Source organism: Wolffia australiana, chromosome 7 (genome assembly GCF_029677425.1).
Source record: "Wolffia australiana isolate 7733 chromosome 7, ASM2967742v1".
NCBI lineage: Eukaryota > Viridiplantae > Streptophyta > Magnoliopsida > Alismatales > Araceae > Wolffia > Wolffia australiana.
In genome coordinates, this window is record NC_135841.1 from 16388233 (window position 1) to 16415355 (window position 27123).

At 42.5% G+C, this 27123-nt stretch overlaps 4 protein-coding genes and 1 long non-coding RNA gene across 6 annotated transcripts; 3 read left to right on the forward strand and 2 right to left on the reverse strand.

Moving 5' to 3' along the window:
* Nucleotides 1–3744: 3744 nt before the first annotated feature.
* Nucleotides 3745–5578, forward strand: LOC144705430 (uricase / urate oxidase / nodulin 35). The gene is made up of 8 exons (XM_078578096.1): nt 3745–4002; nt 4099–4191; nt 4298–4373; nt 4634–4743; nt 4826–4917; nt 4978–5151; nt 5237–5330; nt 5402–5578. The coding sequence occupies exons 1-8, from the start codon at nt 3802–3804 to the stop codon at nt 5483–5485; spliced, it is 924 nt and encodes a 307-aa protein (XP_078434222.1). The 5' UTR covers nt 3745–3801; the 3' UTR covers nt 5486–5578.
* On the forward strand, nt 5491–6354 carry LOC144705429 (uncharacterized). The gene has a single exon (XM_078578095.1). The coding sequence runs from the start codon at nt 5666–5668 to the stop codon at nt 6164–6166; it is 501 nt and encodes a 166-aa protein (XP_078434221.1). The 5' UTR covers nt 5491–5665; the 3' UTR covers nt 6167–6354.
* A 3780-nt stretch (nt 6355–10134) lies between these two features.
* On the reverse strand, nt 10135–15487 carry LOC144705516 (uncharacterized). Its single transcript, XR_013582051.1, has 2 exons — nt 13927–15487; nt 10135–13851 (listed from the first exon to the last, which is right to left on the reverse strand). It is a non-coding gene; the product is annotated as an uncharacterized LOC144705516 (long non-coding RNA).
* A 3431-nt stretch (nt 15488–18918) lies between these two features.
* On the reverse strand, nt 18919–23885 carry LOC144705527 (two-component response regulator-like APRR9). Of its 2 annotated transcripts, none has more exons than XM_078578264.1 (9): nt 23552–23885; nt 22653–22811; nt 22435–22565; nt 22220–22339; nt 21845–22019; nt 21351–21465; nt 20573–21218; nt 19166–19334; nt 18919–19090 (listed from the first exon to the last, which is right to left on the reverse strand). In XM_078578264.1, the coding sequence occupies exons 1-8, from the start codon at nt 23868–23870 to the stop codon at nt 19221–19223; spliced, it is 1779 nt and encodes a 592-aa protein (XP_078434390.1). In that variant the 5' UTR covers nt 23871–23885; the 3' UTR covers nt 18919–19090; nt 19166–19220. The 2 variants fall into 2 exon arrangements, with proteins under 2 accessions (XP_078434390.1, XP_078434391.1); XM_078578265.1 differs by having other exon boundaries at nt 18919–19093.
* Nucleotides 23886–24524: 639 nt separating this feature from the next.
* Nucleotides 24525–25605, forward strand: LOC144706057 (NDR1/HIN1-like protein 10). The gene has a single exon (XM_078578932.1). The coding sequence runs from the start codon at nt 24716–24718 to the stop codon at nt 25424–25426; it is 711 nt and encodes a 236-aa protein (XP_078435058.1). The 5' UTR covers nt 24525–24715; the 3' UTR covers nt 25427–25605.
* The last annotated feature ends 1518 nt before the right edge of the window (nt 25606–27123 follow it).

Sequence of the window (27123 nt, forward strand, 5' to 3'; positions counted from 1 at the left end):
GAGAGAGATCATGGCTTTTTCAAAGAGAGAGAGAGTAGGCGTTCAAAAAAATCCTTGAAAAAACAATACAAATGGCTATTTATATTCCAATATTACACCTATTCCATCTTCCACCCAGGCTGAACACCCAAATATTTGAACTCCACTTGTTGTCAGTGTACCCAGGTTCTCTACATCAATATATCACCCCACATACGTCAGATTTCACTTGCCACCAGCAAACCAAACTGCCCTGAGGTAAACTAAGAGCTAGCCACTAATTTCCCCATGCCCTCGTGTCATTCATCCATAAGATGGACTTTGGTCTATCTAATCACACGCCATTGGTTATAACTCTCTTGTATGTGGCACAACAATCACCAATCATTTGATACTAGTTATTGGCCAAGGTGTGTTATCCTTCATTTGAATTAACATATTCATAGTCATTCATTTAAATATAATGTTAATTATTACTTTCTCAATATAGTATCAGGATTTAGTATAGAATATAATAAATTTAAATTCTAAAAAATATATCCACCAAATATAAAATAAAACTATAAGCAACGCACTAATATAATACATGTGTTCTTTATGGATTTGGCCATTTATTACATTGCATTAAGTTATAAATGAGCTAAATTAACATATTACCTACCCTCTTTTATATGACTTATTTAAACTCTAAAATTATTTCATTCATTGCATCATTGATGATGAGAAAGGTGTCTAGAGATAGTAGAGTTGATTTTAAATTTATTTATATTTCTAATAGTAATTTTATTACATACATGAATTAAAGTAAGACTTCATAAGTACCAGACTGAAGGGGGGGAAGCATTCAATGTTGCCTCGGTTAAAAGAAAATTTTATTTTCTTCATATCAATGGGGAACTTTTGGTAGTGGTTAGTAATGCTCAAGATCAAGCAAAAAAGGCATTACTTATCAAATATGAAGAGATGAGAGCAAAAATAGAATGATGCGATGGTCCCACAAGAAGTAGAGCTAGCATACTGATCGATGCTCCATTAGTGAATTTGAAGTTTAAGATATATTGTTTAACATTCTTCCTAGTTTGCATTTGATGATGCTTATGATTTTGTAAAGTAGTTAATTGAGAAGGGTTCCTTGATTCAAATGGCAAAAGTCATCCCAGGAGTATCATGCAGATGAGCGTCTATACCTACATGGTAACCAAAGATAGAAATGTTTCATGAAAGCCATCGTACTCCTTTCTAGCTTCTACAGCATGAGGCGTAGCTTGGCAACCCATGGGCTGGCAATTTAGTCTATAGATTGGGTTAAATTGTATTTATATATATATATATGTTGATATAAAAATTAGTTAGCTTGGCCAATACAAATTATTTTTTTATTTGGCCATTAGAATAATTAAATAGACTGATACACAAGCCTACATGGTCGCATGCAAATAGTCATTGGATGTCAGAAGACATATTTAAAAGTTTTTAGATTTTTAATAGAATCTTGTTAAGTATAAATAATAAAAGGCCTTGAAAGAAATTCAACCATACCAGACTTCTTCAGAAGCCTATCCTTCTTCTCTCTTCTCCTTTTAGCTCCCCTGCAGTAAGGATGCAATCGCGATGGTGGATCTATAATGGGAATCAGCAATATTAAGTAGAAGATTTGACATGCTGAAGATTGTGTGGATACGTTTAGAGGCTTCTAACTTGGGCAGATTAAGATTTGTCGCTCGAGGAACCAAGAAATCACCTATTAGTGCCAAGGCAATATGATCATCAGGTTTTAAAGATTCGTTAAAAATCTGCTTTAAGTCTTGCACTGTGCGTTTCTTTCATTTTTCATGTGAAAGACAGCTCCGGGACCCCAAATATAAATTGGATAACAGCTATTTGACAATGTTTCTTTCACCAAAAGGGTTTACTAATGAACACTTATTTACCACATTTAACTTATTTTCCTCCTTTTAATTAATTTATTTTTTGTATTTTGTTTACTTTATTTCATGTTTCCTAATTTTTAATTTTCTATATTACAATTATTTATTTAAATCTGAAAGCTTTGTTATTCTAGTTAATATTTCCGGACCATTTTTGTCTTACAATATTGGTTTATTTTTGTTTTCCCTATATTTCGCTATAATTTTATACTTCTTCTATAAAAAGGTCTTCTTTCCGAGGTGGACTTGAAATTAAAGTTAAAGGACCCAGCTACACGGGCAACCGGTTGTCCCAAAGGAATCTTGGGCAACCGGGACACGTGGAAAAAAACCACGTGTCTTCCAAGGATTGGACGTAATCCCCTCTCTCTCTCTCTCTAAAAACCAACCGGTTGCCTCATTTTTTTTGGCGCTCTTCTTTCGCGCTCTCTCGCCCATTTCATTTTCCTATATTCTCTCTCTATTCCCGGCGATCCTCCGACGATTCTCTGGCTTCCGGAAAGCCCCGCCACCAGTCACCGCTGCCACCGCCACCGGCCTCCGCTCGTATGCGCCAGCCGTACGCGCAGCTGCCCTGTACATGTCCGGCGGCTGCAACCCATCCCGCATCTGTGCGTACCCGGCGCCCACCCTCGCCCAGCCGCGTGGCCCTCTCACGCGCGCGCCCTGCCGACCGGCATCCGCACGTCCCCCTGGCGCGCATCCTGGTGTCCGGCGCCCGCGTGGCCATCTCTCGTGCCCATCTGCGCGACCTAGCTGCGCGCGCGCCTGGTCATTCAGCGCCGTGCAGCATCCTGCAGTAAGGCACCCACGCTGGGCCACGTTGCCGCCCCAACCATCAACGCCGAGACACGGCTACTAGGCTACACTATGACTGACCGGTAGAAGAAGAAGAAGAGGAAGATACGGTAGAAGAAGAATCAGGAATTGAAGTCCTGCTTGAGTTCAAGAAGAATGGCCGTGTGATTTGGAGAGACAGCATCGACTGTGAACTTGAAATTATCGCTGAAATTGTATCGCGGTTGAGAGGAATCCCGTCAACGTACTTCTGGAATTCTCTTGTTCTTAGTTCTAAGTTTATTTGGCATCGAAGAGAAGTTGATCAAAAACTAGAAGAAGCCCTGCGCCAAAGCGTTTTTGGGAGTTTTATTTTTCGATTTCTTCAACGGAGACTCTGATCAATGCCGTTGTGATTCCCCTGATCTAGATCGTCACCAGAGGTCGTAATCGATGAGAGCTTACACTGAATCTTCTCCATCTATTGTTGGCCTTGATGGGGCATCAGAACCAACTGCCGTTGATCTAAATTGACCCTAAATTTATTCCCGTTGATCGCTGGTGTGCCCATTCCCTTCTTCATTCAGCTCCGGTTGCGGAACACAAATATTGGTCCAAGTTTGTTTTCCTCCCAAATCTGTTCCGCACGTTTTCTTCCTCGATATTGGGTTGCATCAGAAACCTCTACTGTGGCAAATGATCGGCTCCTTACTTGATCGACACCAACAACGTGGTTCTTCTGGCCTGATCTGGTTGGGATCCTTCATACCAAAGTTGTCGCAGATTAAGAAATATGAAGAGAATATTTACTATTCATGAGCAATTGACGATTCTACGAGGCTTTCCGGAAGCCGGAGAATCGTTGGAGGATCGCCTGAAAGAGAAAGAGAATATAGGAAAATGAAATGGGCGAGAGAGAGCGCGAAAGAAGAGCGCCAAGAAAAATGAGGCAACGGGTTGGTTTTTAGAGAGAGAGAGAGAGGGGATTACGTCCACGTGTCCCGGTTGACCAAGATTCCTTTGGGGCAACCGGTTGCCCGTGTAGCAGGGTCCGAAATTAAAATGCTGCAGATCGAAGAAGGGGGAAGTCTTGGGCGAACTCTTGCGAGCAGTAGCCATGGCGGAGGGGATCAAGCTGGAGCAGAAGCATGGGAAGAGCCGTGTCAGGGTGGCGAGGGTCTGGCGTAACGTGAATGGTGGGAGCAGCGACGTGATCGTCGAATGGAAGGTCGGGATAAGCCTTCTGTCTGATTGCCTTCCAGCCTACGCATCGGGCGACAATTCTGCGATCGTCGCCACCGACACGATGAAGAACACGGTGGATTACCGTCACTTAATTCGATCGTTTCGATGGCTTGTCGTTTGGCATTGTTGATCCTGAAGAACGTCTTGATTTGGCTGAGAAATTGTTCAGGTTTACGTGAAAGCGAAGGAATGTTCGGAAGTTGTTGCCGTGGAAGATTTCGCTATCGTTCTTGGCAAGCACTTCACCTCGTTTTATCCTCAGGTGGTTTTATTTGTAGACTAGTTTAATTTGGATCGGGAAACAACATAGAAGAAACAGAGATCTCAAAATTGGAATTCTTTTTACTTTGATTCTACCTTCGCCATAGGTCTCTGGAGCCATCATCAAAATTATCGAGAAGCCTTGGGAGCGCGTTGTCGTTGACGGGAGGCCTCATGAACATGGTATGCCGTTGCTCATCAGTAAACAGTTCTTGAATTCCTTTTTAAGAGGTGAATCAACATACTGAGCTCAATTTTTCATCCATCCCGCTCAATCGAACTTGAACATTGAGATTTGAGTGACAATTGCACAGAACTATGGAATTCAAAGATTGACAACACCCCTCCTCTCTAATCAGAGCTCTTTTTATCTAAATTTGAAGATTCGGAGAGGTTAATTAAGAGGAAGAAATTAATTTTCTGTTCATGTGGTCTTCTTGTAGGATTCAAACTCGGATCTGAGAAGCGCACAACCAAAGTAACAGTAAAGAAGTGCGGATCTCTTGAAGTCGAATCCGGGCTTGAGGAATTTGCCTTGCTTAAAACCACAAAGGTAAGTCCTCTAATCCGGCAAACTTTGGTATTTCTGAAGAAAATTAATTTCTCTTTTTACCTTCTTCTTCATCTTTTTCCAGTCAGGATTCGAACGGTTCGTGAGAGACAAGTACACGATTCTTCCAGACACGAGAGAAAGAATGCTAGCAACGGAAATCTCTGCTTTCTGGAGGTCATCTTCAAGTTTTTTTTCTGTTTTTTAATCAAATAAAAAACCAAAGTTTTCTACCAGGTACGATCTCAAATCGGTGGCTGAAATCTCCGAGAAGTCGATCTCTTTCTCAGAGATTCATTCAGAAGTGAAAAACCTGCTTGCAAGCACCTTCTTCGGACCAGCCAACGGCGGCGTGTACAGCCCATCTGTTCAGAACACTCTCTTTCTAATGGGAAAAGCCGTTCTCAACAGGTGTTCTCTTCAACAAAATCTAATCTAACTTACCCAAAAAAAATAATACTTCCCTTAACCAAAAAAAAATCATCTTCATGATCAGATTTTCGCGGGTGGCTTCGATTCATCTCAGGATGCCCAACATCCACTTCTTACCCGTCAACCTCCGCGGCAGAGACAATCAAATCATCGTCCAGGTCTGATCTCACAATATTGACCGTCGATCTTCGATCTCGATTCATCCCTGATCTGTTGTGTCCCGCGGCAGTTTGCAGACGACGTCTACACGCCTACGGACGAACCGCACGGGACGATCGAAGCAACGTTGACCCGCGCGTCATCCAAGCTTTGACCGGTTTTAATTTATGTGGGCCGAAGCCGAAGCCGAAGCCCACTAGTTGAATTGGGCTTTATAAATAAGTCGGTAAACCCTTGCCGTGCTCTACGTGCACTTTCCTCTTTCGCGGGGCGGGGTGAGGAGGGCGATGCGGCGGGCCTTTCAGCAGCATCCGACGGCCGGAGATCGCAGATCATGCCGGGGATGACGGAATCGACGGCGGAGAAGGCGTTTACGGAGGCGGGGGGCTTCCGCAGGCTTAAGATTCAGGTCGGCGATCGGATCGGGGCGCCGGCGGAGCAGATCTCGCTGTTTCTCGCGCGGCGGCAAAGGAAGAAGAGATCGCCGATCGAATTTTCGAACGGGAAGAAGGACCGCCGCGGGAAGCCGAAGTTTCCGGCGGCGCCGCCGCCGGAGAACAGAATAATTCTGCCGCGGCCGGCGGAGGAGCGCGGGCAGGGGCTGATGGGGCCGTTCAACTACGGAAATCTGCAGCGGCAGAGGGAGAGGTATCTAATCTCCGCCGTCCACGTGGCGCAGCCTCCTCCCGAATCGACGGTGGCGATCTGCGCGGTCTGCTCCTCCGCAGGCGGCGCCGCCGGCTTCCATTTCTGCGTGCACGACCGAGTCCTCGTCGAGGCCTTCCGCTCCCCCGCGGGGCCCATCCGGCGGCCCCACCCCAACCCCCGTTCCTAAGTTTCTGGAAACGCATACAAACTTCCACTTTCGCCGCTCTACTTAAAGGGCATTCTTGTCTTTCCACCTCTCCCCTTCCCTCCCGATCGAGAAATCGATACCATCCAATGTTTCGATCCGATCGGTGGGAAATCTTACACGCTTAAATTTTCGTCGCCATAGTTAAAGGGCAATCTTCTTGTGTTGTCTTTCTACCTCCACCTTCCCTCCCGATCGAGAAAAATCGATACCGTCCAATGTTTCGATCTGACCGGTGGGAAATCTTACACGCTTGAATTTTCGCGGACTTAGTAAAAGGGTAATCTTGTCTTTCCACCTCCCCTTCCCTCGTGATCGAGAAATTTTCGCGCACACTAGTTAAGGGCAATATTGTATTTCTCATCCCCGCTCCCTCCCGAGCGTCCAATGTTTCAATCCGATGGGTGGAAAGTTTATACACTTGAATTTTTGCGGACATACTAAAAGGATAATATTGCCTTTTCCCAATCCCGCTCGCGATCAAGAAATCGATACCATCCAATGCTCCGATCGACCGATCATAGCGATGTGGGGCCCACCGATCGGATCGGATCGGCACGTCGGCAGTTCCCGAGGCCGGTCGTTACCAGGAGGAAAAATTAAAGATCGATCCCTGCCTTTTGAAGGAACCACAAATATACCAGATTTTACCAGAAACCTGCCCACTATCTCCACTACGTCTGCTCTCTGCCACTTCTTAAACTCCGTTCCCTCTATCATCTCTACAACTCCCGCTCCTTCTTCTTCTTCATCGTTTGGCGATGGCGGACTCAGCCCTAGACCTGGAAGACGGCGAGAGATATCTCCCTTCGGGGATGCTCCTCGGAGAAGAAGCGTGGATAGAGAGACGAGACAAGCGGCGATACCGCGAGGCAGCTCCTCGTCAGCTACAAAGCTTCTTCTCGGACGGCGTGGCGGGGCTGCCCTGCTACCCCGCCGGCCTCTTCACTCCCTTCCCCGGCGAGCTCCCGGCGGGCGCCGCCAGGCCTCCCCCGTGTCCGCCCCAGTCGACGTTTTGGAGCAATAGAGGACGGTTTCTCCTCCGGCCTTGGCTCGATTATCCCTCCGGCTGGGCGGATTTCTCGGTGATTGACTCGGACTTTGTTGAATCCGGTTGTGATAACGCGCGTAGGTTGAGAACTGGGTCGAGAGGTCGTGTTCATGGCGGGACTGGCGTGTTTCTTCCTCTTCCTCGGCTGCGAGGAGAGTGGCGGAAGGGGCAGCGCGAGAACCAAGCGCCGGGCGTCGCTAGGCGGGGAAAGCCGCTTCCCGAGTCGGGCCTGCCTCACGACTGGACGTACTGAGCTAGCGATCTTGGCTCTTTTCTCTACTCTTTATCTGTATCTGTTTGTGGGTCTTTCTCTCCCTGTGTCTCTCTCTTCTGGGGTGTCGTTTTGTGTAAAGATTGCTCTGCGCGGAGGGGTGTCAGGGTCGAGTAAATGAAGAAGCGGGAGCATAATCCTAGGACATACTTGCCATCATTCGAGTTGACTGGAGAAGTAATGGCGGGAGGAGACCAAGACTCTCTCTCTTTCTCTCTCTTGTCGCTCTCATATCTCGTCTCTATCTCTCCTTGGCTCTCTCATTTCCTCGTTTATCTCTCCCACTGTCTCCCGTCTTTCTCTTTCTCTCTCATTTCTCGTCTCTCTCTCTCTCTCATTTCTCGTGCGGCTCTCTCCCTCTCTCCATCCTGTCTCCCTCTTTCTCTCTCTCTCTTTTCTCTCTCTCACTACTCTCCTCTGTCTCTTTTCTCTCTCATTTTTCGTCCGCGTTCTCTCTCTCTCTCTCTTCTGCCTCCCTCTTTCTCTCTCTTCTCTCGTCTGCGCTCTCTCTCTCTCTCTCTCTTCTGTCTCCCTTTCTCTCACTTCTCTCGTCTGCGTTCTCTCTCTCTCTCTCTTCTGTCTCCTTTTTCTCTCTCCCATTTCTCGTCTTCTGCTCTGTCTCTCTCTTTCTTCTGTCTCCTTTTTCTCTCTCCCATTTCTCGTCTTCTGCTCTGTCTCTCTCTTTCTTCTGTCTCCTTTTTCTCTCTCCCATTTCTCGTCTTCTGCTCTGTCTCTCTCTTTCTTCTGTCTCCTTTTTCTCTCTCCCATTTCTCGTCTTCTGCTCTGTCTCTCTCTTTCTTCTGTCTCCCTTTTCTCTCTCTCATTTCTCGTCTGCTGTTCTCTCTCTCTCTTTCTTCTGTCTCCCTCTCTCTCTCTCTCTCTCTCTCTCTCTCTCTCTCTCTCTCTCTCTCTCTCATTTCTCTTCTCTTTCTTTTTTGTCTCTCTTTTCTGTCTCGCCTCTATTTCTCTCTTTTGTCTTTCTTTCATGTCTCTCATATCTCACTCCTTTGTCTCACTTTCATCTCTCCTCTCTCTCTTCTGTCCATCATCTCTCTCCTCTCTCTTTTGTCTCCCTTTCATTTTCATCCTCTCTCCCTCTCATTTCTCTCCTATCTCTTTCACTCTCCCCTCTTTCTCTCATTTTTCTTCCCTCTCTCTTGCTTCTCTCTCATTTATCTCCTCTTTCTCTCCTCTTTTTGTCTTTCTTTCATTTCTCTCCTCTCTCCCTTGTCTTTCTTGTTTCTCTCTCATTTCTCTCCTCTCTCTTGTCTTTCTTTCATTTCTCTCCTCTCTCCCCTCTCTCGCTCTTGTTCCTCTCTCATTTCTCTCCTCTCTCTAGGCTTCGGAGATTCGGACTGATCGTTCGAATGTTCGATCGGATCAGGCATTCGAACTATCGAATCTGAACACCGATCTGCCCCGTTCAAATCCGATCCGAACCGATCTGAGCATCTGTTCAGATCGGATTGTTCGAACAAGGTGGCTGTTTGGATCGAATGTTCGAATAAGATCCGATTCGAACACGTTGTTCGAATCGGATCGAACCGAATGTTCGAATCCGGCGGCGCCAGCAGCGCCCAACGGCGGCCAGCGCCGCCCAGCTGCGCCCAGTGCCGTCCAATGGCCGCCCAGCACCAGCCAGCGACCATCCAGCGGCTGCCACCGCCTGCCAGCGGCCGCCAGCGACCATCCAGCCGCCGCCAGCACCGGCCAGCAGCCGCCAACGCCGACAAGCGGCCACCAGCGCCTGCCAGTGGCCGCCAGCACAGGCCAGCGGCCGCCAGAGAGAGTCGCTGGCAGTCACTGGCCATTTGTTCGAAATTGTTCGAACTTGTTCGAACAAGGTCGAACAAATGGAAGTCGAACACGAACAAACCAAATTGTTCGTTCGAAACTTTCGATCGAACATGAACAAAGGGTCTGTTCGATCGAAAGATTCGAACAAATCGTTCGAATCGGCTTTTGTTCGTTCGAATCTGTTGATCAAGATTCGAACGATCCGATCCGATCCCTGATGCCTACCCCTCTCTCTCACTTCTCTCTCCTCTCTCTCTACCGTTTCTCTCTCATTTCTCTCCTTTCTCTTCCCTCTCTTTCATGCCTCTCCTCTCTATCTCTATTTTGTCTTTCTTTCATGTTTCTCCTCTCTCACTCTTTTGTTTCTCTCTCCTCTCTCTCTTCTGTCACTCTAATTTCTCTCATCTCTCTTGGTTCTCTCTCACTTCTCTCCTCTCTCCCCTCTCTCTCTTGTTTCTCTCTCATTTCTCTCCTCCCTCTTTTGTCTTTCTTTCTTTTATCTCCTCTCTCTCCCTCTCTCTTTTGTTTCTCTCTCATTTCTCTCCTCTCTCTCCCCCACTTCTCTCCCCTCTCTCTTGTCTCTCTCTCTCTCATTTCTCTTATCTCTTCTGTCTTTCTTTCATTTCTCTCTTCTCTCTCACTTCTCTCCTCTCTCTCTTGGTTTTCTCTCACTTCTCTCCTCTCTCTCTTGGTTCTCTCTCATTTCTCTCTTCTCTTTTGTCTTTCTTTCATTTCTCTCCTCTCTCTCACTTCTCTCTGTTGAAATGACGAAAACAGCAAGGAAGTAGAAGTAGCAGATGAACCACGAAGAGAGGAAGAAGAGAAATCAGATGAACAAGAAAATCCTTAAGAGTTTATCAAGCGTGAATCAAAACGGTACGCAAGTGGTCTTATTTATAGACCTAATGAAACAACGGTATTGAGGCTTAACCATGGTTAGCTAACCCTGGTTTAGTCGACTGTGCTTTGGGAAGATGCAAGATCTCCGAAGCTTCTAGACCTTGAGTGGACGTGTCGGCTGCTCGATGCTGGTCCTTATCGGTAGCATCATTATGTATCTTGACACGTTGTGGATATTTGGTATCGACGTCATTATGTGCTTTGACATGCCCCAGCAAGCTCATCAAGGGGACGACATTGAGCTTGTGACGAAATCTGAGAAATGGTTGTTTGGGCAGACTTTTGTTAGAATGTCTGCCTGCTGATTGCTGCTGGAAGTGAACATGATTTGAAGTTAATTGCTGGCGACCTGTTCGCGAACAAAGTGGAAGTCAATTTCCATGTGTTTCATATGTGCACCAAGATTGTCGCACCAGAGGATCGGCATTCGGATCGTTGAGATTTGCAGTTCATGCATGAGAGATTTAATCCAAAGAAATCTGGACGTGGCATTTGCCATTGACTTGTATTATGCTTTAGTGTTTAAGCGGGAAACTGTTGTTTTCTTTCTAGAGTTATAGGAGATTAAATTTGCGCCAAGGTAAATGAGGTAGCCCCCAGTGGATCGCCTGCCCTCAAAATCCCTGGCCCAATCAGCATCACTAAAAATGCTCAAGAAATGGTTCGATTCTTTATAGTACATAAGCTTGAGATTCATAGTGTTGTTAAGATACCGAAGTAGGTGTTTGACCGCCTTCTAGTGACCAGGCTGTGGATCATGCATGTGTTGACATGCTTTGTTGACTGCATAACAGATATCTGGGCGAGCGATGGTAATATATTGAAGGGATCCGACAATTTGTCGATAAAGAGTGGGATCACAAGAATCTGAGGATGAATCCGACAAAGAAAGCGGAGTAGGGGTGACGGTTGATTTGCAATTAGTCATGTGGGCATGACAAAAAATGTTAGAGAGATAGTGGGACTGAGAGAGAACCAAACCTTGAGGATGAGGAAGAAGCTGAATACTCAGAAAATGACGTGCCAGACCAAGATTGCGAATAGCGAAAACTTTATGAAGTGCACGAAGAAGAGCCGTTGCCAAAAAATCGTCAACATAAATAAGAAGGTAGAGTCAGGAAGTAGAGGTGATTTCTAAAATGAGACGAGTCAGTGCAGGAGCCGGTAAATACGAGATGAAGAAGATAAGTCAATAATTTGGTAAACCATGCACGAGGTGCTTGCTTCAACCCATATAAAGACTTGTGAAGCAGAAAAACGTGAGATGAAAAATGAGGATGAGTAAAACCTGCAGGTTGATGCATATATACAGTTTCGTGGAGATCACCATGGAGGAATGCGTTGGAGACAACGAGTTGATGAATGCACCAGCCTTACAAGACTGCGCTGGCAAGGGGCAAGAGAATGGAGGATATTTCGATCACTGGGCTGAAGGTGAAGGATAAGTCAACTCCGGGAACTTGGCGATAGCCTTGATCTACCAAGAAATCTTGATAACGTTGAGGAGAGCCATCATTATTAAGATTGAGGTGATAAACCCACTGCATCCCAACACGTGAGTAGAAGGCTTGGGAGGGACCAGAACCCAGGTGTCGTTGTAGAGAAGGGCTTGATATTCAGCAAGCATTGCTTGTTGCCAAGGGAGATAGCGAGCAGCCTCACGGTACAATGTAGATTCGACCGGAACGAAGGATGCATGGAAACATAGAGGAGAGGAGGGAGTGGTGTTTGCAGGGACGGTTCGGGTGTAGATATCATGGAGAGATAGGAGGGGGCGATTGGGCGTTGTAGAGGGTGATGAGAAGGAAGTCGGTGAGGAAACAGAAGCAGAGGGCTGAGGAGAGGCAAAAGAGGAGATGGAGGGAGTACCGACTGAGGTCATGAAGTCATGAGCTGATAACGAAGTTGGAAGGGTGGTAGTGGACGAGAGAGGATGTCGGGAAGGTGTGGAGATGGTAGAAGTAGGACGAGGGTTGGTGCGGTCCCAAGAATGCTGGTTGGGTCAACGGAGAGACGGTGGCAGGTCATTGAGGAGTTGAGATGATGAAACGGGTAAGAGTGTTCATCGAGGATGACATCGCTAGAGATATAAAGTCTACCGAAGGTAAGAGAAAGACAGTGATATCCACAATGATGATCATTATATCCAAGGAAGACAGCGATTGGATCGTGGTGAAAGCTTGTTGGCTGCATAAGCACATAAGTTGGGAAAACAAAGACAACCAAAATTTTCAGAAATGTGAAGTATGGCGTACCTTTGAAGAGACGCTTGAAGGGGGACTTGTGAGCCAGCTGGGGCGAGGGCATACGGTTTATCCTGTAGGTTGTGGTAGCTGCAGCTTCGTCCCAGTATTTTTGTGGTAGAGAGGCTTGGTGGAGGAGAGCCAGAGTTGTTTCAATGATGTGTCTGTGTTTCCTCTCAGCTTTCCCGTTATGTTGAGGGGTGTGAGGACAGGAGACTCGATGATGGATGCCACATTGTTGAAGATGCGTGTGAAGAGCTTGAAATTTGCCACCCCAATTGGATTGGAAAGCAAGAATTTTGGACAAAAATTGTCGTTCAACTAGAGATTGAAAACGAAGAAAAGTGGAGAGCACATCGCTTTTGGATTTTAATGGAAAGAACCAGGTAAAAAACTATAGTCATCGATAAATATAACATAATATAAAAAATCTAAATGAGAGCAAACTGGTGCAAGACCTCATTTGTCAGAATGAATAAGCTGAAGCGGTTGATTGAGTTTGAGTGGAATACAAAGGGAGCTTGTGAGTTTTTGAAAGAGCACATGCAGTATAGATATAGCGTTTGGGAAAATAAGTAGAAGGTGAGCCAAACCGATTGATGGTTTGTTCCAAATTCGAAAGGAGGGATGACCAAGCCTATGATGCCAAGTGTCGGGGGAGCTTCGTTCACAGAGATTTGCTGCGGGACAAGTGTGCAGATCAAGATGATACATGCCAGCCTCAATGTTGCACTTGAGAAGTATGTGTCCGTTGGAACTATCCTTAACAAGGCAGTGAGTAGGATGAAACTCAAACAATACATTATCGCCCGCGGTAAATTGCCAAACTAACAAAAGATTTCGATTAATAGTTGGAACATGAAAATATTTTTTAGCGTTAAATTTCATGGAGTTGGGAAATTTATGTGACCTCTCGAGTGAATAGACAAACATGTACCGTGGCCTATGTAGAGCTTGTCCTGGCTGGAGTAAACTTGTGGGTCAACCAATAGGTTAGGATCTGTGGCAACATGATGAGTGGCCCCCGCTGTCTGGATACCAATGAGAGGAATTGACAGTTGATGATGTGGTGTTGTAAGCGTGCAGCGATGGGCAAGACTGAAAGTCAAACTGAGAGGACGAGTGACTAGAGATGCTTGAGTATCGGAGAATGCTACTTGGTTGACTCGCGGGTCTTGTGGAACAAACATCCGGTTGAACTGATCATAGCATTCCAGGGCCCAATGCCTGGTTCACGAACATGTCTGAAATCTTGGTGGAGGCCTCCCTGTCTGCTAATGTCCAGTTCTTCCTGACCCACGTCCATTGTTCCTGTTGAAACCACCATGCCCGCGATTATGATGCTCATGTTCACCTTTTCCCGTATTGCCATTTGTTGACGCCAATTGAACTTGATTTGCTATAGCTGGAAAATCGGATGGTTCTTTCACAGATTGATGGCGTGTAAGCTTGCATCATGATCACGAAGATGAGAGAGTACCATTTCTAATGACATATGGGGTGCTGTTGCTCGTATTGTGTTGATAACAAGTGCATATTGAGGTCCTAGGCCGTGAAGAAGAGCACCTACCCACGTACGTTGATCCACGCGTTTGCCTGATGTTGCGAGCGCACTGCTAAGAGAACAAAAATGTGAGACATATTCTTCCAATGCCATATTGCCCTTGGTTTGAGTATGGAGTTTTCCAAGCAGTTCTTGAACTCTGGCTTCTACGGAAGAGGCAAAATCTTCCGCCAGAATATCCCAAGCAGCCTTCGCTGTTTGAGCTTCTATAATGCACCCTATGACGGATTCAGTCATTGATGAAAGTAGAAATGCGAGAACATGTTGATCGTAATACCACCATTCATTCTCAGGATCACTCGCCTCGGGTGGAAGTTCTTCAGTAATGTGAGATATTAACCGATGAAATTTGAGGGTTGGTATTACCTAAGTTTTTCAGATGGCATAGTTTTCCTTAGTAAGCTTGATTGAAGGGACCATGGCAGCTGGAATCCTCACCGGAGCTTTTGCACAGAGGGTTCTTTTCCAGGCTGTTGAGGATGCATATTGAGATGATGCTTTAGACGATTCTTCACTTTGAAGAAATTCTTCGGCCATGCTCTTGGGCTTTGGCTCTGATACCATGTTGAAACGACGTAAACAGCAAGGAAGTAGAAGTAGCAGATGAACCACGAAGAGAGGAAGAAGAGAAATCAGATGAACAAGAAAATCCTTAAGAGTTTATCAAGCATGAATCAAAACGTTACGCAAGTGGTCTTATTTATAGACCCAATGAAACAACGGTCTTGAGGCTTAACCAGGGTTAGTAACCCTGGTTTAGTCGACTGTGCTTTGGGAAGATGCAAGATCTCCGAAGCTTCTAGATCTTGAGTGGATGTGTCGGCTGCTCGATGCTGGTCCTTATCGGTAGCATCATTACGTATCTTGACACGTGGATATTTGGTATCTACATCATTATGTGCTCTGACACTCTCCTCTCTCTCTCTCTCTTATTTCCCTCTGATTTTTCTCCTCTCTGAATCTTGTTTCTCTCGCATCGCTCTCCTTTGTATATCTTGTTTCTCTCTCATCGCTCTCCTCTCTCTCATTTATCTTTTCCCTCGCTCTATCTTTTCTCTCCTCTCTCCCTCTTGTGTCTCACTCATTTCTCTTCTCCCTCGCTCTCTCTTGTCTCTCTCATTTCTCTCCTCTCTCTATTTCTCTTCTCCCTGGCCCTCTTTTTTCTCTCCTCTCTCTATTTCTCTTCTCCCTGGCACTCTTTTTTCTCTCCTCTCTCTCTCCTGTGTCTCTCTTTTTTCCCCTCTCGTCTCTAACTTCCTCTCATTTCTCCTCTCTCTGTCACTTTCTCTCATTTCTCCAGTCTCTCTCTCACGCTCTTTCTCTCTCTTTCCCCGTCTCTTTCATTTCTCCTCTCTGTCTCTCTTTTACTCTCTCTCTCTCTCTCTCTCTCACATTTCTCCTCCCTCTCTGTCTCTCTCTCATTTCTCCTCCCTCTCGGTCTCTCTCTCATTTCTCCTCTCCCTGCTTCTGTCTCTCTTTCATTTCTCCTCTCTCTGCCTTTCTCATTTCTTGTTTCTCTCTCTTGTCTCCAATGTCTCGCTCTTTCTCTCTCTCATTTATTGTTTCTCTCTCTTGTCTCGCTCTTTCTCTCTCTCATTTATAATCTCTCTCTTGTCTCGTCTCCCTCTGCTCTATTGACCATTTCTGCCAAGATTGCACGAAAATTTATTTTTTTTTGTTTCAGTGAATGACGTAGATGGATAATCACATGGTACTGTGGTAGCATACAGTTAACGGTTCGTTTTTTTGTAATTTGACTTTCTAGTAGCTGTTTCTCCTTTCCCAAGGTGACTCTAATTGGTTCAATAAAGTATGCAGAAAATTATTGTTTAATCTGTTCTACGAGTAAAATACGCATAAATGAAAACTTAAAATGAATTGTAGAAAGCGGAAGAATTAGAGAGAATTAATGGCGCATGAAAGTCCCTGATCATCATAAACCTCATACTCATTTCCACGTTTTTTTAATGTATCTCTTCCGTTTCAGGGTTGACATTTTTTGAATGAGGTCAGGTCATGTCCAAACCTGTGAGATTGTATTTTTCAACTATAAAAGTGTCCAGAGAACCATGTGCCATGATAAATAAGGAGAAAGGAAGAACTGAGATGAGTACGCAATGAAAGATAAGGGTTTAAAAGTCAAGCATCATCAATATATGTATCTTTGAAAGAAAATGTTATTGGTATAATTAACATCCCCTTGAGGTTAGATCCCTTAAACAACCTTAGGTTAGAATTTGTAGATTTCTGCTGGGAATCTTTCCTGCAAAACTTATGATCGACCTATTACAACAGTATATCACAAAAACTTTAACAAAGATCTTGTTGAAAGACATATTTAGAGTATATCTCTTAGAGCATTCTGATTCTCACGAATACTCTGGTGGATCAATTTTTTTCCAGTTTGGAGAATCGTGGTTCATGAAGTTCGATCTTTTATGACATTATTTGTCAAAATATTAGTTTGGTTTTCTCTTTGCTAACCCACATAGGGTGATTCACGATATGTAGATATGAAATTATTAAGTTTGATCTTGTTATATCATAGATCTTGAGTAAGTTCAATGATAAAATTGTAAATCATTTTAACTTATTTGACATTGCTAGTCCAATTGTCCCTCCAAATTCATGGATTCATACAGATTAATTTAGCAAACTATTTTTCCAGAGATCACACACTAGTTGTCCTTTGTGTCTCCATACGAATAGTTATGGGATGGTTATTACTCATCATATCAGAGGGACTAGATATAGTGGTATTCTGTCTATATATTTCACTGTCCTTCAGTATCTTTTCAATAAAATTTGTTTAAACTCATGTTTAAAGACTAGTGATTTCCGTACAATGATCTTATCATAATTCACTCAGTTGGATCATGTAATTATGGAAATCATTATAAGCATCATGTGTGCATGATATGAATACATATTATATCGATGAATTTTAAACAATATGTGGAATATGTGATTGGCTTGCAAGATATATATATACTTCCATAAGAGCTATCATGGCAGCCAAAGTTGGCACTTTATGGCCACCCAGGGAGGAAGCATGTTGGGCACGATCATCAATAGTATTTTACAATAAATATCAGTATCATTAATAGGTTTTGTCCAGTCATAAATATTCACTTTTGTGGCTTAATTAAAAAAAATAGAGTAAACCAAATTTTCACCATGAAAAAATATCTTAATTAAATCCACAGCATCTATAATTTTAGTGAAAATAGGAAAAATATTTTGTGTGACGGTTGAACGAATATTATCCTAAAATTAGAACCAATGGGGTGGAACTTAAATTTCATAATATATATATGTCTAAATGTATCTCGGAAGCCCTATTTTAAGTATGAAAATGAATCTGAGTAATATTTTGGAATGAATTATTATCTCTGCAATGAATTATATAAGACTCGAGTATTAAAAGATTAAATGATCGCATAGTTATTAAGAGATTTAAAGATTGAGAATGATTTATTCAGACTTTAATATCATAAATAGAGATTGGAAATTGAGTTTGAAGAGGAAGAGCTTGATAGTGAGACAGTGAGATCATTGTAGTAAATTCATTAGAGAACTGTCTTTTAAAAACTAACATTCAGTTGCAAATTGACTTTAGGGAGGTGCAGGAAATAAGATTGATCTATTATCTTTTAAAATTTGACTGATTTTTAAAAATATTTTAAGCTCAATTTCACCTAGGACATTCTGTAACATAGATCTGGGGTTGTTCCATTGATGTTTGGTTATTTATTGTTATTTTGAATCAGATTTTTCGAGATAGCCTTTGGATGAGTTGATGAGACTCGATCTGAAGGGGATTACATATATCTTCATCTGAAGGCAAAGTTGAGACTTGATGAGAAATCTAAACTTATAATTTTAATCAGTATCCTGGTTCCAATTTGATCATAAACAATAACCTGGGAGATGCACTAAATCTGATCATGGTATTGGATATCAATTACTATAGTACCAATATCCCATGTCATTATCCATCCTGAATTCCACATCCACTTTGTCTCAGGGGTTGGTCCTGATATTGGCATCCATCCTCGTCTTTGATATTGTATGATGATATCGGATACTGATGTTAGCTATCGTTTTCCTCTATATCCAACTTATAAATAGCTTAATTATTCACTTATATGTTAGATACAAATATACATACATAATTAAACTAACTGACATTCATCTTCTTTCTTTGAATAATCTGAATCATTTTTTGTTAATTAATCTAAATCTGAATTGTCATGAATATTATCCAGTTTTGTCTATAGGTTGACATCATTGGGAAAATATTGAGGTACAGAAGCAAAATGCATAAGGTCAGAGGTCAATACGAAAGTTACTAGCCCAGCCTGGACCCAAATCGCGTTCATGATCACATATTTTGATTCAGGGCGAACTAGGCAACTCTACATTTCTACAGTCAATGTAAAAACTAAGTATTTGTACCACTTTTTTGTTTCAGTTTTCTTCCATATGGGACTGTGCCCTCTTAAAAAATACTCCAACGTGAATAGTCAGTATGAATATCAGTTTTCGATATCTGGGTATCAGAATCTGATATCCAGATATAAATTTTCAATAACCGGTCCAATCTTCCACCATCATCCTTACCCACATGGTATCCATTCATATATCCAACATCAGCCTTATATTCAATACCCGTCTGATATCCAATATCAGCATCTGAAATTGTCTTCATTTCATCCGGATATCGGATTGTCCGATCTCCGATATCAGACGGACAAACACTCCATGACACAAACCCCTTACTTGAAGTTGGACCCCATATTATATTTCCCTTCCTTTTAATGGCTCCCATATCTGGTTTTGGGCCCAAGATTAGCACATAGTTTGGGCCCGATCAATCGGCCCATCAGCGGATAGAGAAAAGAAGGGGGGGGGATAATCTGACATTTATTTACACCAAGAAATAAAAATGCCCTTTGGGCCTAGAATTTGCACAAACGATGTGAGGTCAAACAATCTTCAAAAGAACAGTCTGGTTGATGGAGTATAGAGTGTAACACTTGTTGCGTGCTCAACGGTAACAATTGATTTGGAATGAATTCTGCTGAAAATAACCATAAAAGAGAGAAAATTACAAAACACTGAAAATAGGGAAGAAAAAAAGGATCTTTCTTACCTTCTAAGCTAATATCAATGAGGGGTGAGGGTTGAATATCTAAAAACATTCACCATCAATTGTCCATTTCTGCACTGACTTCGCTTGACTCAACAATAGTCTGCCGCACAAACTGGCCTTTGACTCTGGGCCGCTGCTCAGCGAGCATTTTTCTGCTATGATATCTCACCTTAAAAAATTGAAAAAAAAAAGTTCACAATTTCTATCAGGAAGCAGAATTCTCTCCGAAAACAAAAAACAGGGTACAAAGTAGTTATTAAATCCTACCAGGACGCAAAATTCTATCTCAAAAGATAGTGCAAAAAATAGTAACGAAATTCTATCAGAAAGCAGAATTCTCTCTCAAAAGGAAAAAAAGATAGTGAAGAAAATAGTAACGAAACTCCATCAGGAAGCAGAATTCTCTGTCAAAACAAATTAAGACAAAAAAGGATAATTTACAAAAATATTGGCAAATTTTGATCCGGAAACAGAGAGCTTTATCAAAACAAAAAAGGTACTAAAAAAAATTAAGAAATTCGAATAGCAAACGAACTTATCTCTCAAAACAAATAAGGTTGTGTACAACACGAATATGGAATTTGATAAGGAAGCAGATTGATCTCTCAAAACAATTTGTTACTATACCAATGAGGCAATACCAAAGAAAGAAACCACGAAGTAGAAAAGAGGAGATAACGGCCATTGCAGAAGAAGAAAGGCAGTGCCATGTGCAGATGCACGTGGATATCAAAGAAAGGAATAACTAAATTCCTGCTGAGAACAGGAAGTATAAATAAAGGGGCAGAAGAAAGAATAAGGCACCGAATGGGAACTTGTGTTTACAACAGGACAACACGAGGGAGCAAGCCTGCATTCGGCAAAGAGCTCTGCTGGCTGGCGATTCTGGGAGAGACGGAATCCATGGTGATTGAGGGATTGGGAGGATATTCGTATAAGGTGGGGGGGAACATCGACGACTCAAGTAAGAAATTCGTTCTTGAAGTATTTTTGGAGTTGTGGGAACCTATCACAATTAAATATAGTTTTACAAAAATAGTTGGGAAATTTGATAAGGAAGCAGTTTTATCTCTCAAAATAACTAGTACAAAAAAATTACGAAATTCAATCAGGAAGTAAAATTTTCTCTCAAAAAAATAGTTTACAAAAGTTACGAATACTATCAGGATGCCAAATTCTGTCTCAAAAACAAAAAATATAGTTGAAAATAATTACAAAATATAGTCGGAAGTATAATTCAGTGACAAAATTTTATATATAGTTCATGAAAATGAATACAAAATTCCGTACGGAATCATAATTGTCTCAAAAACAAAAAGATATTGTGTGAATAAATAGTTATGTAGTGCGATCAAGAAGCAGATTCTCTTTCAAAATCCCAAAAAAGAGAGAAAATAGATTTTCTACCTTTTTCTCAAAGCATCTGTCCTTGCGCTTCTGGCGGAATTTGAGCAAAGCGGCCTCCCGGTGGGACCGACCAGGGTCCACGTCTTTCCCTTTACAGTCCTGAAGCATGCTCTCAGCTCCACAGTCAAGCCCAGTTCTTGCATTCAAGAGCGCCTCAATTCTGCCAAATCCACCGCCATTAATATCATCCCAGCTGCAATTACCACTCTGTTCAACGCACTCTGGCCTTCCCTCCCCGGCCTCTTCCTCCTGGTCAAAACGGCAGCGTTCCTCAGCTTCCTCGTCAATAGCAGCGGCAGACGGCTCACAGAAAAACATGGGCTGTAGCAGAGGCCCGTAGCTGGGGCAGAAGTTCTGGAAAGGAATGGGGGCCTTGACTGGGAACTGGAACTGTAGCATTCCAAAATGTGGGTGACCATAATTGGTTGCAGAGTCCCCTCTCGAACCAGTTGCAGATGCATCCATGCTGACAATCTGTCTCTGAGGGCAGTTCATACTTTCCTTTCCACCTCTCTCTGTGAATTGAAGGTCTGATCTTTGCTTCTCCTTCTTACTGTTGTGGATATTCAAGTGAGTTTGATCTTTTTTGGCCGCCAGAGAGGAACCCGGTTTCTGGGCTAGAATACAGATTCCTGTATTGCCATACCTGTTTTTCAGGGGAAGACACATATTGAGGTAAATAATAAATCATGCATTGCCTTTCCATACATCGAATAACTGTAAACGAAATGTGAGGTAACAGAATAAGAGCGGATGGTTTTGAGAGAAGGGGAAGGACCTTGAGAATGCTGAAGCAGGGGAATGGTTCAACACATCCCGCTCTTGGAACCCATTCTTGATGAGGCAGTTTAGCGGCTCTGTCCTCCCAGAAATCGCCCTTGGATTTGAGGAATCTGCAAGACGTGAGTGTGTTGGTTTAATGTTTATATGAAACTCTTTGAACATTTGACATGGAAATCAACATCCTGCCAAAGTTAAGAAGTGAAGTATCACATTTGTTTTTCCGCTTTAACTTTTTGCACAGGGACCGATTTTCGAATCTGGATATGGTCTACGAGCAAACTTCTAGGGTTCGAATTCCAAGAACAACACTCCCTATGCTGTGTAGGAATGTTGAAAATCAACCTCCCGGTTCAGCTAACAAGTGAAGTAGCACCCATCAATCGAATATAACTTTAGGCAAGTGGTCCGGCGCTTTAATCTTAACTTTTTGGCATTGGCCTTAACACTGCCATATGAGAAAAACTTTGGAAGAATTTACAAATTCTTTACCATTTCGTCCGTAGCTATCGTCCATCTTGGATTCATCAACCAAGGTTGCGGCTTCATCTTCAACTTCACTGGGTTGAGACATAAGAACTCCCACGGGTGACTTCCTTCCTTCCTCCAAAGGTGTTTCCCTCGTTCTTGTACTTTCATTATGGTTCAGCGGCTTGCTGCCTGAGCTCTGCTTGTTGTAAAAAATGGGAAGAGAATGAGACAAAAATCGACACAGAAGACTGAGAATGAGAATGTTTCGTAATTTATCAAGATAAATACGAGAATTGATGCTGTAATTTCAAGTGAGAAAGATTCCACAGAATCATGTTCTCCTGTCAATAAGGAAAATAACAAATTGAGATGAACACACAAGAAAAGGAAGGTTACTTGATCATCTCTATCATCATGGCCTTCATCAACCCTTTCCCCCTTAGCATTGTTGGACATGTTTTCTGACACTGACTGATTCTCATCCATGTTCTCCGCTTCATTAATGTAGGGGATTGACTGCATCAAGACAAATATGACCAATGACAATCATTATGAAACACGTCTACAACGCTTTGTCATCAATAGATGAAGACCAAAAGCACAAATCATACACAATGCCTTCTCCAAACGTGTTGCCAAAGGTTTCTCAGTTCATTCTTTCTGACAGGCTTGACGAGAAAGTCAACCGCACCTTTTTGCATGCATTTGAACACGACACTCACTGAATCTTGAGCGGACATCACTGTTCAAGGGGATAGGCTCAGAATATGATATGCTAAGCTGTCTTTAAACACGGAGAAAAACATGTAGTTTATATCGATTCACTTACTGATTACTGGAATGTTTCTGGAGAGTTCGCATCCCATTATCTTACTCAGTAAGCTAATGCCACAGATAGATGGCACTTCTACTTCGGACAAAATAAGATCAAAATTATAGTTTTTCTCCACAACGTCCCAAGCTTTGACACCATCAGCAACAGAAGCCACTGCACGGATAAGCAGTGAAACATTAAATAGAGACAGGGAATGAAAAGTCTTTAATTATTTTACTTCTGAATGATGGATGTGGAAAGGGCAGATAACGTGCCACAAAATTATATACACCTCGAGCAAGATAAAATTAAAATATCCGCCAAAATTGTTCTTCTGACGAAAAAATATTTCAAAAAAAAATTAGAACCCAAAACGTATGAATTGAATAAAAAAACATCATCTTTGAAACAATGGACCTATTCAACATGAGACAAATTTTCCAGTTTTGAAAATATTATAGAAGATTCTTGAACACAATTTCGGGCGCTGAAATAAAGAAATACTCACACTTCGTTCCAATCTATTGTGCCTTAAACAGAGGGATCAGACACCCGGCAAAATACTGAATCGGCATTCTCACCCTCCTGTCTAATTGGATTAATTATAGCTCATATAAAAAAAAATTGACGCCATTTGAGAAGACTAAATCAGGCGAAAAATCATGGACAGCTTCACAAATTTAAAGTCGGAAATTTAGATTAGCATACATGTATACCTCGACACACTAGAATGAACAAGGATTTACATCGAGATTGAACTCTAAACAACCTAAATTTTTTATTAAAATACCCATCTTTACCCCAACTAAATTATAAAAGAAAAATCAAATACCCATCCTAAACCTATTTTACACGAGCGAAAATATCCAACTTTACCAATCATTCAAGCAAATGAATCCATTAAAAATCATTACCCTGGTAACTACATTTCCGAAGGAGAGCCGTGACGATGTGCCGGGTGGAGTCGTCGGGCTCCACGAGAAGAACCCTCAACGATCTTCTCGGCAAGAACCTCTCCCACCGAATCACGCGCCGCTTCTGCGACGAACCCACCAAACCATCACGAATCTCTCCCCCTTCCCCCTCCATCTCACCCCTTAATCCGCCAGATTCAACGATCAATCGGCAGATTCGAGAGAAAACTTCAAAGTTTTTAGGAAAGGCGACGACATCAGCTTCTAAATCTGTGGCCGACGATTGAGCACAAAATATCTCCCATTTTTGACACGTCATCCCACAGGAAAATCTTTTCTGTGCTTCCACGTACCCCACCCTTCCCCACCACGAAAAGAAAGACGGGGCCGCCGCTCTGGCCACGTACCCCCTCCCCCAATCAGATATTTTCCCTTTCCTTTCCCCCGAAAATATCTAAAAATACAATTAAAAAAATACCGCTTTTCTTCCCGGCCGCACTTAATATCCGTCTGGGCCCCACCTATGCCCAATAAATGGCTGCCAAGTGGCACACTGTCTCCACGCAGCTCATTCTGGATAAGCGTCCACGCGGGCACCACGTCATCACGACAGATATTTTACGAATTATCTAAAGTTCTATTCTTTCGCTTTTAAAGCAGAAATAAAAGGGGTTTTACCGAAAAAATCCGCCCCCGCCGTTGACCATGCAACGTCCTTCCCTCTCGTGTTTCTTACGAGGCCTTTTCTACACTATTATGGTCTTTTTACTATAAACTGAATAAAAAAGGGGCCTTAGCGCAAAATGATTCCCAACCGTCGCCAGTTACGAGCGCAACGCCAGTTCTGGACCTTTTCGACACTCTCGCGGGTCTTTTAACTAAAATATAAGAATAAAAGGGGCTCCCGTTGCCAGTTTATAAACTCTCTAACAAAGCCTTTTATAAAAAAACAGAAAACAAAGGGGCTCAGCGCAAAATTATCCCCAACCGTCGATCAGTCAGTTGTCAAGTTCAACGTTCTTCCCCAAATCCTCGGGCAGTCGTCTTCCTCGCGATGCCCAGTCTACAGTCTCAATCGCAGCTCCGATTTCATCGCGAAGCCGATTTATAGCGATTTGGAGGCCATCTCTGCAATCAGATCTATCAATCAAGCGATCTCCGGCAATGGAAAAGCAGCGGAAACCGCCGATCGATCAAGCTACTTCACAACCCTACCGCCATGGCGTTCTCTACGTCGGCCAACCTCTCCTCTATCCAATTCCTCCGCAATTTCGCTACCAAGACGATGACAATATCGTGATTCTCCGCCGCATGATCATCATCTCCGTCTTCGTCTTCGTCGTCTTCCTGCTCGCCTCGTCCGCCCTCTGGCTTTTTTACCGCCCCCATTTGCCCCTCTTCGCGGTCTCCTCCGCTGCCGTTTCCTCCTTCAACATCTCCAATGATGGATTGGTCTCCGGTAACTTCAATCTCAGCGTCTCGATTCGGAACCCTAATTTGAAGCTGGGGCTCTCCTATGACTCGATCGAAGCTATGGTATTGTATCGGTCGCAAGAGCTTTTCGAAACCTCGCTGACGCCGTTCTATCAAGAGAAGGGGAATTCTACTGTGTTGGTGGCTTCTTTCCAGGCTGTGGCCAAGCACGTTGATGATCATATCAGCCATGGGATTGCCAGAGGTAGAGCTTCGAATGGTGGGATTTTGGATTTCCAGGTGGGGTTCTTAGCTTGGGTTAAGTTCAGATTGGGGAGATTGGAGACGAGCAAGCATCTGGTTAGAGTGGATTGTGATTTTATTAGGGTTCGACTGTCTGATTCTTTACTTGCCGGTGGGTTCTTGGTGGGTTCTCCGGCGCCGTGCGTATCACATCTGTAAGTTCTTCGATTGTTCTTCGTTTCCTCTTTGGCTGATGACTGTTTGAAGTAGGATAGTTTCTTTTCTTTAGCTTAATCGTCGTTCGAAGGCCGCTGTTTATGCCATGATTGCTACCTGTAAAACGCTGATTTATATCTCCGGAGGAGAAGAGGCTGATGATTGAGAATGTTTTGGGATTAGTTCTAATCTTTTCGTTGATCGAGGTTTGAAACATCTTAATGCATGCTTAACTGGGATTCAAATACCTTTAAAGCATCGACGATCGCTTGTCAAATCTTCAAAACATCAAATAATTCTCCACCTATCAGGGTTTAATGAAATTTGGAAGTCACATTTCTCTGGATACAGATTTTAAATCCCTTCGGTGGGCAAAATTCGAGACCTTGTTGCCTAACTTTTTTCATGGGTTTGTTTTTCAATTACTTTTACAAGTTTAATTGCGGCCTGCACAAATTAACGAGAAGCAAAAATGGGAATAAGTTTTAAGTATAGAAATCTAACGCCGGATGAAGGATCGATGATTCTAAGACCTTGAAAATTTTATTCCAGCACTATATTTATTATTAAAATTTAGAATTTTTACCCTTCTACATAATTGAGATTTATTTTCAAAATTAAGTCTCTCCGAGAATAATTACATATTATAGAATACAAAAGATGGCTAGTTGTCTTATCAGGAGGCATTTTAATTCAGGAGATAATTTAATCGCATGAGTAAATTAAAAAATTAACTTATTCACAAATTACTCAACTATCTATTTAGAAGTAGTGATAATATCATAACATAAATCATGGGTGAATTTATCAGAATTGTAAAAAATACGAACAGATTTGTGAAAAATACAGTTGGATATTTTCCTCTGTATTTCATTGTTATGTTATAATAAAATAAATTGAGGATAAGAGAAAATCAAATGTTTTTATGATTCAAGTATCCACTATCATTTATGAAAGGACACGAGATCCTTCGCAAGAACAATAAGAAGGTAGAGGAGAAGGATTAGAGAGAGAAGAGAGATTCGAGACAGTTAACTGATCATCGTTGTTACTACATAGAAATTAAATCATAACAGTTCATTCGTGTTAATCCTAATATCTGATAGCCATTAAGATAGTTTCTATAACTTAATCATAGCCTTTATAACAAAATAAAACAGCAATGTAAAGACGAATCCTAGCTGTAAGATTATTTCCTATTTATATTTAATCGTAGCAACTAGATTATTTCCTATCTCTATTTAATCCTAACCGCTAGATTATTTCCTATCTATGTTTAATCCTAGCCATCTATCTTTAAACTTATATTGAATCCTAGCCTCAAATTCTCATAACGAGTACAGGGGTACATGTCTCATTTTTACTAGCTAATCTTCATTATAAATCCTATACGTCCTTTTGGTGCTGAGCCGGAGGCTGACAAGGCACCGAGTTTAAAAATCCTCTACCAATTTATACTACTTATACATGGGCAAATTTTTTAGTATGTGATCCTGTGCTTTATTCCAGAGGATTTTAACGATTCCAATGTATGAACCTTAAACATATTTTATTTAATATTTTTTTTTCAAAATAATGGAAAAAATTGGTTTCCAACCAAGCCAACATCATTGTTAAAACACCAAACTACTCACCTTGCAACTTATCTAACATCTATCATAGTTGTTGTAGTTCTAAAGATTTGTTTATTTTTCAAAGTT

Coding starts and splice junctions, on each gene's coding strand:
- LOC144705527 (XM_078578264.1), bottom strand. CDS start 23,870: ATGACGTGTCAAAAATGGGAGATATTTTGTGCTCAATCGTCGGCCACA. Junction 22,812..23,551: donor TCGGAAATGTAGTTACCAGG/GTAATGATTTTT, acceptor TTATCCGTGCAG/TGGCTTCTGTTGCTGATGGT. Junction 19,335..20,572: donor ACAGATGCTTTGAGAAAAAG/GTAGAAAATCTA, acceptor CAATTTTTTAAG/GTGAGATATCATAGCAGAAA.
- LOC144705429 (XM_078578095.1), top strand. CDS start 5,666: ATGCCGGGGATGACGGAATCGACGGCGGAGAAGGCGTTTACGGAGGCG.
- LOC144706057 (XM_078578932.1), top strand. CDS start 24,716: ATGGAAAAGCAGCGGAAACCGCCGATCGATCAAGCTACTTCACAACCC.
- LOC144705430 (XM_078578096.1), top strand. CDS start 3,802: ATGGCGGAGGGGATCAAGCTGGAGCAGAAGCATGGGAAGAGCCGTGTC. Junction 4,192..4,297: donor TCACCTCGTTTTATCCTCAG/GTGGTTTTATTT, acceptor CCTTCGCCATAG/GTCTCTGGAGCCATCATCAA. Junction 4,374..4,633: donor CGGGAGGCCTCATGAACATG/GTATGCCGTTGC, acceptor GTCTTCTTGTAG/GATTCAAACTCGGATCTGAG.